Source organism: Clarias gariepinus, chromosome 1 (genome assembly GCF_024256425.1).
Source record: "Clarias gariepinus isolate MV-2021 ecotype Netherlands chromosome 1, CGAR_prim_01v2, whole genome shotgun sequence".
Classification (NCBI taxonomy): domain Eukaryota; kingdom Metazoa; phylum Chordata; class Actinopteri; order Siluriformes; family Clariidae; genus Clarias; species Clarias gariepinus.
The window spans coordinates 50656946-50668645 of NC_071100.1; the positions used below are offsets into that span (position 1 = coordinate 50656946).

The 11700-nt window shown below is 41.5% G+C and overlaps 1 protein-coding gene across 1 annotated transcript; it reads right to left on the reverse strand.

The window, feature by feature from the left end:
- On the reverse strand, positions 1-10778 carry LOC128541526 (phosphoglucomutase-1-like). Its single transcript, XM_053512357.1, has 11 exons — positions 9809-10778; positions 7406-7568; positions 7161-7307; positions 6505-6630; positions 4646-4836; positions 4274-4428; positions 3323-3438; positions 1728-1863; positions 1319-1502; positions 1074-1205; positions 1-117 (listed from the first exon to the last, which is right to left on the reverse strand). The coding sequence occupies exons 1-11, from the start codon at positions 10064-10066 to the stop codon at positions 28-30; spliced, it is 1698 nt and encodes a 565-aa protein (XP_053368332.1). The 5' UTR covers positions 10067-10778; the 3' UTR covers positions 1-27.
- Positions 10779-11700: the final 922 nt, after the last annotated feature.

An 11700-nucleotide genomic window follows, 5' to 3' on the forward strand; every position in this document is an offset into this window, starting at 1 on the left:
AAAAACACAAATATATATATATATATATCATGTAATGACATTAGGACCGGTTCTCCTCGTCCTCTCGCGCAGCTGCGACACCTTCAGCGCGATGTTCAGCAGATCCACCAACTTCACCTGTCGAACATAAAAACAGTCTGTTCAAATAAACTGGAGGCTTTAGACTGTAGTGGAGGCGCAGAACTCGGCTATGATTAATTTACTCTTTAAGTTGGGATTCAAATCCCCTTTTAATCAACAAAGTGATTTAATTTGATTTAAATCAGTTAGATTGTTTAAAATGAACTTAATTGTAATATGCTCAATTTTATTCTTTATAATTAGTTTTAGAAGGTTTGGAGCAAAAAAATCCCTATGAATTGATGATATATTTAAAATGATAATAATTCACTCTTAAATCAAACACTTAAAATATGAATCAATCAATCAATCAATCAATCAATCATAATTGTTTATTTTCCTCTATTAATTATAGGGTCCAGATGATTTTAGAATCAGAAGATTTCTTGTGTATGAAAAAAAATGTTAAAACAAAACTTATAAATTCTATAATTATAAATCTATAATAATATAATAATCTATTAAAATATTTATCCAAGTTTTAGTTTTTCTGAAGTTTGTATACATTGTTTTGGCAATTTCTCTCTACACAATAATCTCCTCTGAACAGTTGATATTGAGATGTATATCTGCTCCTTCTGCTCTGTAAAGCTTCATAACGGCTCTAATCTGAGGTGCTGGTTGTTAATTGGTGATTTCTGAGGCTGGTGACTCTAAATGAACTTCTCCTCTGCAGCAGAGCTCAGTTTGGGTCTTGTGTTCCTGGGAAGGTCTTCATGGGAGACAGTTTCATCCTAGAGCTTGATGGGTTTAACAAACACACTCGACACACAAGTCTTCCAGAACAGCCGATCTTCACGCCTTAAAATAACACCTGAGTGTCGTTGTTGTTTCCTAATGACCTCATGCCATATGTGTTATTTCACAGTTTAAAAAAACCAATTATTGTTCTAGAAAGTAATAAATAAACCCAAACTTGTGTGTGTGTGTAGGAGAGATGTAGCTGGAATCACCTGTGGATCCTGTAGAATCTCCTTTTCATCTTTCTCGTAGCAGTCGATGTAGAGGTGTATCGTGGCCCCCGACGCGGTTCCACTGAGACGAAAAACAATGCGAGAGCCGCCTTTAAATATAATCCGCAGACCCTGTGGAAAGGAAGATTTTTTAAAATCCCAGGTTAGATGTTTTTTTGCTCTTAAATAGACCAGGAGGTGCGTTAGATGGATGTTGTGTGTTAGACATGCGTGATTTGCGTCACCTGGTTCCTCGTGGAGCTTCCGTCTACAGGGTCGGTGTACTCGAAGTTGTCTGCTTTCTCCACTTCATAGGTTTTCTGCCCGACCGTGAACTTCTGTCCGACGAACGCCTTGTCTGAGATGATGACCTCGAGGTCCAGCATCAGGTCCACTGCCGTGTCTATCTCCACGTCCTCGTAGTCGTACCTACAGCACCGACAGGGTACGGACGAGAACACCACGCCTGAGACCCCAGCAGGTAAACAAACACTGATGCGGCTTCTCAGACAAGGTGACGTCATTGCTGCTTGCAGGTAAGAAAACTAATTCTGGTGTGCAGTTAGGTCTGACGGAAATCTAATTTATTGTCTGCATCAGCAAATTCATGCAGTCATTTTGGTTTAATAGATCACTTGCTATAAAAAGAAAGACCTGGTGTAGTAGTTCCTGCCGTAGGTTTTCCAGTGATCCAGCATGACTTCCTCAACACTCTGTTTCCTGAAAGCCAGGATGGAGAGCCAGGCGAGTACGGCCCAAAGCCCGTCCTTCTCACGGATATGATCAGCACCTGAAAAAAGACGAACGAACCTCACGTGATGTTGATCTGTAGTGCGATTCTTATACAAGCATCAGGATTTTTTTTACTGTCCAGGTTTTATATCATTTTCCCCCAGTTTTGTTACAATTCAAAACAAACTTCGAACATACTTTGTTCTTAACACATGGGATGTTGTGCAGCCTGTCAGTGTATAAACAGTTTAAAGTGCACCACCTGCAGGATTATAGAAGAACTGCAACATATTAACAAACATACATTTTTAAATAATAATAATAAATAATAACTAGAGAGTACGTTCCCTGAAGAAAATGTGAGTGGTGCTTGCCATGTCGTAGATATAGCTGATGTCACAGCTGATGTTGATCTCAATGTTAAGGCTGTGGGACCCCCCCCACTCCCCCCCCTTCAGGAAAGTCATTAGTTGTGCTTAAAAAAGTTAATAAAATGATAATAATAATAAAAATCCTCCAAAATTCAAATTCGGATCAGTCATGAATTGCCGCACATGACTCATGATACATCACCCAATCAATCTTCACCCCCCCAGTCTCTAGTGGTCAGAGATATTACACAGCATTATTATGTACTGTAGTGTTAAACAGCGTGATCTCGGACCCGAGGGGCAAATTCAGCCAGAGACTGATTACTACTAGGAGTTTTCTCCCAGTGACCAATAAATGCTACCACTCTTCTCTGTAATGTGGGCAGTATGTGGGTAGTAACCGTCTGGACTAATACAATATTACATCAATACAGAACTCGTGCCCACAGCCAGTTACCCGTGCTCTCGTGCCATAACTGTATTATTTATACAATGCCTTTTGCTTTTTTACCGTCCAAGTGCAATATCTGTAAAATGTAAACATGGCTCATGTATTGTGCCCTCCTTTAGTGCAATACGGAATTAACTGTTTTTATTATTATTATTATTATTATTATTATTATTATTATTTTCTCACTTGTCTAATTTGTAACTCTTTTTCTTTCTTCTCAGAAAACAACAGTAACCAAGACAAAGCAATTTCCCTCTGGGATTAATAAAGTTCTTGGATCTTAAAATACTTCTAACACACTTAAATGGAGATCTGGTCCTGTGCTGGTCCATGGGTCCTCAAACTCACTGTAGCTAATCGTATAAACTCCTCCTATCTCAATTTTATTACAATTTATTCCATCATTATCCTTTTTATATAAGCATTTTAAATGTATCTGTTTATTAGCAAAATACACCTTTAGTCCCAGGATGACTGTATTTGCATTCGTGTTAAACTCATATATTTAAAGTAAACAGACAAACAGAATTCATGTGACATCTTTGAAAATGGTGCCGTGTATTGAACAGTGGGACAGAACCGGATAAAGGACTGAACATAGGGGGGATAACTAGACCACTCCCGACTGGGTATTATTAACATGTTATTATTCTTTGGATAATTGGAGCATTCGCGTTGTCCGCTCCGTGAGCTACCTGTGCCGAAGCTCTCCTCTCCACACAGCGAGAGGCGACCCGCGTCCATCAGCTTCCCAAAGAACTTCCAGCCAGTCGGAGTTTCATACAGCTGGATCTTGGTGGCTTTAGCCACGCTGCAACGCAACCAGTGATAGAGTCATATTTCTGTCCTCAGCGTTCCATCCAAAGTCACTCTAGCACTTCGAAACATTCAGCTCAGTGAAATTCTGTTCTCTTTAGGCAAAAATAATACACTTTATAGATTATAAGCACAACTACTCTGTCCTGGATGAGCTGTGAGGAGCCCGGCCTCGGCAGTCCAGTGCGTTAGATAGAAGGGTGTTAGGTCTCAACATAGTTACAATTCAGCCTTAAAAGCTTGATGTTGATGAATAAATAAACTAGAATAAAACCTTAAACCTGATACTAGGATGTTAAGTTGCAGCTAAATATATATCACTGACAAAACACCATACGTGCTACAGCCTGGTCCTCTTATTGGGATTAAAACAATAATAGCAAATAAAGCACACCAAGCTAATTTTTATTATTAAATATACCATTTGGTATACAAACATATTCAATTGCATGAATGATTTCATTATAAAAGTATATTGGCCAGTGTTTCTTTCATCCATTTAGGAACCTCTGTAGTCCAAATAGGGACCGTGCGCGGCCAGTGCTGAGCGTTGTGTTTATTCCCATTTTACACGCGTATATAACATTCGCTTGTGCAATTTCGGAACACCTAATTAGCCTAATCTGAATGTCTTTAGACTGTGGGAGGAAACCAGAGAACCCAGAGGAAACCCACCAAGCACTGGGAGAACATGCAAATTCCACACACACACAGACCTGAGGTGGGAATCGAACTCAGACCATGGAGGTGCGCGGCAACAGTGCTAACCACTACACCACCGTACCACCTATTGTTTCTTTACCTCAAAATTATATAAAAGAAAAGTTTACTTGTCGAGTGCTCCGCTGGTGGGCATTGTCCTGGCGAAGCCTCTCACGCCCATGTGCTGGAAGTAAGGGATGCAGAAGATGTTCGCTGCAATTACAGCAACAGAATCCGAGGGGTTCACCAAGAAGCCGTTCCTCCCCAAGATCATATTGCGGTCCTGCAGAGGAGGAGGAGACACCGGGTAAGCTGGGCTGAGGAAGGTGGCTGAGATCGACTAGCTCTCTGACACCTTCCATGTTCTTGTGGTCACATGACTTCTTTTATAATTTTTTTTTTGCTGTAATAATCTTGACTGGCAGATTTTCAAATATGTATATACACATTGGAGGATGATGTGTTCATGTGTAGTGGTGTAACTCAGTAAAAACACCCACACCGTCACCGTCGAAAGCGGCTCCGAAGTCGAACTGGCCGCTCCTCATGGTCTCGAGCAGATCTGCAGCGCAGGTCAGGTTCGGATCGGGAATCCGTCCACCGAAGTCCTCCTGAGGGACGCAGTTAATGGCCGAGTTGGCAGGAGAACCGAGTTCCTCACACAGGATCTTTTTCACATATGGGCCAAGCACTTCAGGATGAACATGAAGAGTCCAGAAGGTGATGGATTATAATATCAGACACTCACACATGGGGATTTATGGCTTTATAAAAATGACTTATGTGCACTTTAACATTAGACGTAGGGAACCTACTGAGGTTTAACCCTACAGAGCTAAATGATCAGCAGTCGTGTATTGTACAGGCTGTAATCATTTTTCATTTACAAGAATGTTAAAGAATTTAAATCATAATCAGACCAAAGATCAAAGACTGAACCGCTTTGATCTGTCCTGCTAATGGGGGTGGTCTAATCCTGTAATTCTCTTCAGGTGAGGAATTTGTATGTAATTAAAACAAATATGAGAAAAGACATTATTGCAGACAATGACATTTGGCCAAAACCTATATAATAAGAAAAAAAAACATGTTTGCTAAATACAATTTCAGTTAAAAAATCTTTTTTTCTAAAATGCAAAATTGTTAAGATATTGCAACATGAGTTCGACAGGGTTACAGATACTAGAGATATTTTTTAAATAAGATTTTACCAATAAACTTTAAGCACAAATCTTTACAGGTCATATGCTTCCAGAAGCTTACACAAATTTTGGTGTCAATCGTCACAAAGAAATGTGAATAATTTGCATTTTTAATGATTATTGTTTGAAGTGAGACAGTATAACGCTGTATAATGTGCATTTTGGGGCTCATATACAATCATCTCTCCAAAACAGCTGAAGTGAGCAACTTGGGAAGGAGCTTCTTTGGCCACTCACATTTTCTGTATTATATGTATAACAAATTTTTAAAAATAAAATCAGCACCAATTCTGTATTTTGGCCGACCGTATTATCATATTATCACATGGAGACATTTACATTATAACCAATAAGGGACGGAGCCTGAAATTTTAAATTTAGCATATCAGACTGTCAGGAGGCCAGGCGGCACCGATACTGCCAAGCGAAACGAAACCAAACACCTCAGGGTTCGGTGCCAGGTCCACATACAGTGAAGCCAAACTCCAGCTAGATGTTGTTATAACTGTGATTAGATCTGAACCGAGCCAGTTACAGAAACGCAGAGATAACATCTGGTTTGGTTGCCTTTTTTCTTTCCAGCTGTGAAATGACTGACCAGATAAACCCCCATATAACCCCACCCCCCCGCCCCCCCTTTTATAGGCAACGCTATTTCTGAACTTTTCACTTTGGATTACAGACAGAGAATGCACTGCCTTGGCTTTCTAAAATGTCATTTCGAAAGTGCAGTAAACGCTCCAGGGCTTCCTGTGTGAAGGGAAATCCTGCTTTAGTCTCAGTGTTATGTCAGACGTCTCCTCTTAATCAGGGAACAGAAGGCTGGAAACTATAGCTGACCCAGGCTTCAACAAAGTTGCTTCTGCCGCAACAATTAGTATGTAGAACTGTATGTACCCCCATTCTCACTAAGTAACTACACAAACTGCACATTGACGACTCTAAAGTAGATCCAAGTTTCATTTCTATAGTATCGTCCCTGCAGAACATATAATAAAGTGGTTGCTGAAATGTGAGGGTGTACTTACTTTTGTTGGATATTGTATGTCTCATAGCTTGAAGGTTTGCAGTGCTAATTTGTGCACTAAATAATCCTTAGTTAATGTGTATAACGGTTAAAAGAAGAGAGGTGGAGTAGAGTGGAGTTCCTACTGTACCTCCGTGCATGGCGTCTAACCGGATGCGTATGTGGTTCTGTCCTGAGAGAAGCTCCTTCAGCGCCGCAAAGTCAAAGATGTTCCTCAGCATGTTGGCGTAGGATTCCACCGGGTCCACGATCTCAACTGCACATCAGGCAGAAAATTAAACTTTACTTATAAAACTCATCTGTTATTAAAGTAACATCTAGAACTTATTTATGGAAATGTTCAAGAGGTTGACATAAACAAATCACTTGATAGATGTTAAGATGTTGATCCACCTGAGAATGGTGAGCAGTGGAGGTTTGTGGAGATGCCCTCTCTAAATGATATCTTACAGTACTGTACCTATATACAGTATAACCAAAAGTAAGCGCACCCCCAGGCCATCACACCCATATACTGTACTGTGTGCTTGTTGAACGTCCCATTCCAGACTTATTCCCATCGTTCCCATCGTAGAGTTGTGTTCCTCTAGGGTTCTCACCCGAGTTTTTCCACGGCAACACAACTTCTAACTGTAACACGCCGTGTCTTCATGGAGCTGGCTCACAGAGGCGTCATCGGAGAGGTGTCACCGTTTGGGTAGGAACCTCATACAGGTGTGCTGATCAAGGGGGCACAAACTTTTGTTCATATAGTGTACCAAAGACACTAGAAAAGCCTTTATCTACCTGTAAACGGTTTGAATTTATTCTCCAGGTCGAAACTCTGCCTGCCGAGTGTTGTGAGGTCCACCGTGAGGTCAGGGCAGATGGCGTACTCTTCTATACCCCTGCTTATCTGGAAGATCTTATCAGTCACAGGGCTTGGGGCCGGACCTTCGAACCAGATCAAAATGAACAAAACTATTTCATTATATGTAACTAGATTAACATTCAATACTTGTTTAACATTTAATACTCCTGTATCGCTTCACCTCCATTAGCAATGTTGAACTTGATGCCAAACTCTCCGTCTGGTCCTCCAGGGTTGTGGCTGGCGGTGAGCACGAACCCACCAATGGCTTTGAACTTCCTGATGATGCACGACGCGGCCGGCGTGGACATGATGCCGTTCTGACCGATCACCAGGCGGCCCACCTGAGACAGGAAGTGACAGCAGTGTTGTTGTCAAACAAAATGTAGCAATGTTGACGTAATGATGCAGATGATTTCAGAGGTTAAAAACACTGTAACATCTAAATAATTTGTATCTAATTTGGGAATTTTTTTTAGAATATAAGATAAAATATAAAAGTGAATGAAATATGAAACTTGAGTGACATTAAAACTCCACTTGGCTGCACTGTTCAAGGCTCCAGTCTCCCCAGTCACTGCTGTGCAGGTGTGTGTGAACGTCTTCCATCAGTTCATGTGTAACTGCAGTGCGGGCAAACAGGGACGCCCCACTTGTGATTTGCACGAATAAAGAGCTGCATGCAGTGATTGGTGTTTTTGTGCTCTGAGGATGAACGAGGTGCCAAAACAACTCACAAGCCTTTGAATATCTGCACACAAACAATCATACTAACATCAATACTCTAATGAAGGTGAAAGTGTCTTAAAGAGAATCATTACTGGTGATGAGACACGGATTCATCACTACGAGCCTGAGAGTAAACGGCAGAGTGTGGAACAGAAACATCCTCACCAACCGAGAAAATCACCAACATCAGCAACCCAGAAAAAGTTAAAAAGTCGACCATCAGCTGAAAAATTTATCAACGCTTACAGTTTCCTGGCATTCTCAAGGGCCAGAGGTATTGGAACACCACCAGGAAAAAGGTTCAACAATCAACTCGTTACAGTGAGACACTTATTGAAGAGCTTACTAGGGTACTGATCGGAAGGTTGGCAGTTTGAGTCCCAGCACTGTCAAGTTGCCATTGTTGATCCCTAGATCAAGGCCCTTAACCGTATCTGCTCCAGGGGGCGCTGTATCCTGGGTGACCCTGCGCTCTGACCCCAGCTTCCTAACTGGGAAATGTGAAAAAATAGCATTTCTCTGTGCTGTAAGGTCCATGTGACAAGTAATCGATTGATTATTATTATATTTTTATTAAAGCATCCTCACTATAGTCCTGATCTCACTCCACCAGACTTTCACCTAAGCAGAACTACGAGGACGAAGACTCACTTCTGATGAAGAAGTGAAGACAGCGGTGCATTCGTGGCTCAGAACTCGGCCTAGAACATTTCTAATGAGGGAATACGAGCGCTTGTCAATCATCAGATGTGTTTCGAAGAGATTATGTCAAAAAATGATGTATTTGTCTTTTCTAAAATGTAATTCAAATAAATTCCACAGCCAGAGTGCGGATAATTTTGGACTCGTAAATCTTTATTAATCCCGAGGGAAACTGCAGTTCAGCAGCAGCATTGAATAACACGGGAGCAGGCAGTAAAGTGTAGTGAAGCTAAAACATACACGAGTGCTTACGGGAAAAGACAATTATACATTATGACATAAACCGAATCTACAGAAGTGTAGACATGTCCAGAAATGAACCGGTGTGTAACTGTCTAAGGAGATCGTGTGAAGACATTTTGTGCAAAAATTTGTAAAGATAAACCGGAAATTGAGAATGTGTTGCAAAAATAATGAGTTTATATTAATTGAGTTTTTAAACTTATTTGTCCATAAACAATGTGAGATTTTATTTTATTGTAAACAAACCTAGAGTTCATAAGTAAAGATAATAAGCAGCTACTGTATTTGTTGTGACACTCGGTGAGCTAATAGTCACTGAAACATGTATAAAGAAAATACTGAACTTTTTAAAGGTCGTCACTTTTTTTTTATCTCTAGTTATATTATAAGTTTATTAATGTCACAGATGGAAATCATATTTAAACCCATGACCTTTGCCGTGAATCAGAAGATAGACCCCGTTTCATTGAGACAGCTCTGAGGGATTTTTAACACTACAGCCGTTACGCTCATGTTTCTCCACCTGCGCTGGAATCTGACCTGCTAAATTATACGTTTATTTACAATCTCCTCCATCTATAAATATCGGTACCAAAGCCGAGGTGTGGAGAACAAATATCCGTGTTGGACCGGAGACAACAATAAAAGCAGGTCCGCGTGCTCGGCTCTGGTGAAGAGGATCGTTTTGCAGCTCGCTTGCACCTGACTCCCGCTAATCATCTGCGATTACACGCTGCATTGTTGTAGGGGTTAATTCTGTTATTTCTCTAAATATATTCCAGAATTTGAAAACAACCAGGCTTAACAGGATACAAGAGAGAGATAAGAAGTGAAAACAAACAAAGGAAAACTAAGACCTGCCGCTGATTACTGCTGATCATAAGAAGGTTATTAAAAGCTAGCGACTGACCCCGTTGGCCGCCGCCATCTGTACGATGACCTGGATGGCAGCGGTGTTGAAGTAACGCCCGTCTCCTCCCACCACCATGGTGGAGCCTTGACGGTCCCGCAGGTCGATGGAGGAGAAGATACTCTGGATGAAGTTCTGCAGGTAGTTCGCTTTGTACTGGAAAACACGGACGTTCTTCCTGAGGCCGCTGGTACCGGGCCGCTGGTCAGGATACGGAGCGGTTTCCACATGCAGCACCTGTAGAGGACTGTCCTCCATCTCTCAGAGAGAACCACAGTGTCGGGTCAGTGTTGGTGCGCACTGCTCAGTCACGGCGCCGAGAATGAGGAGCGAGGAGAGCGGAGTGCCGGGAAGAGCCTCAGGGCGTTCCAGGAGCAGTGTGGGACGTTAGGAGGCTAAAAATAAACTGGCAGTGGAAGAGAGTAACAGAAGACGAGTTCCTCCTCGCACATGTGCAGGGGCATCACTGTCACACTTCACACTCACAACACAAGGAAGATGCCCCGTCAGAGCACACGTTCCTCAACGGATCGCTGAGCTAAACCCACTTGCTAATGAAATTTTGGCACCCTACAAGATAAGCTGTTGATTAGTATTTCCTGTTTTGTTTTGTTTTTTAAGATTTCGAGTCCTTAAGGTTCTTTAAAGGTTCCATGTAAGATCAGTGGTGGCTACACTGCTAGGGCTGAGGGTTTGCTGGTCAGAGGAACGACCACACTGCCACAGTTGTTCCCTTTGACCTTCAACCCTGTGTGCTCCTGGAGAAAGCCATGTCACTGGCTTTGACCCCAAATTCCTGGACCATGTGAAGAGAAGAACTGCATTGAACTGCAGAGTACACAGCACGTAACAAATAAACTCTCTCTGCAGAACAAAGTGTTTCTTTGTTAGAAAAGATTTGATGGAGCCAAAAAGCCTGAAGAGTATAAAGAACTGTAAAAAGAGTCATTTTGTGTTTGAAGGAGTAACAGAACCTGTGATCATGTATGTTTCAGATTACTCAAAAGTATTATTCTTTATTCTCATTAAACTGCTTTAACAAAAACATTGTCTCCCAAGTATAGGGCGGTGGCGATTGTGAAACTCTGGGCTGATACCCACACGGGTGTTTAAAGGGATCATTTGGCCGATGCCAGGGTTTTGTGTTTGGCTCCAGCTCTCGTATGTTTCATAGAGAATACGTTCTTGTGTGCAATGTGGATAAACAGTAATGCCAAATAATACCACAAGGTGGCCCCCCTTTTATAATATACTATAATTAAAGAAGAAAAGAGTGTTAGAGTGCTGCTCTACTTAACCTCCACGCTGAACTTTCTCCTCCATGACATGCAGTGTAGGGAACATGTGTGGTTCCACCAACCGCTATTTAACCACAATGTGTTTCAGGTTTCTTTTGGCCCTCTGTCTGATTGTCTGGTCTGATCATCAGAAAGACTCCAAAGCCTTAACTATACAAAGAACTTATTCAAGAATCATTTTTCCTCAAAAGGTTGAAGATCAAGTTCAAGGTTAACCACAGCAAAGTCGCGAAAGCCTTGTCCTAGCACGTGATGTCCCGGCCCTGGTCCTGGATCTTTTGCATGCTAGTGGTTCCTCTGCTCCACTACTGCATTCTAATTCATGTACTGATCCAACAACGCAGTGGAACATTCATTCAACCGAGAATTCCCAGTGCGGAACACTGACATAACACAGAACACGCAGACTTTCCTTACCATCATTTCCTGATTGATTTGACTTGATACTAGTGTTAGTACGCATCGTTGATGGGAAACGAGTTTGTAGAAACAGTTTTTCATCTTTAATGTAATCAGTGATATTATTATTATTATTATTATTATTATTATTATTTGGGGTTGAAGCCCACGTACATGTCTGTGTGTCTCTCTGTA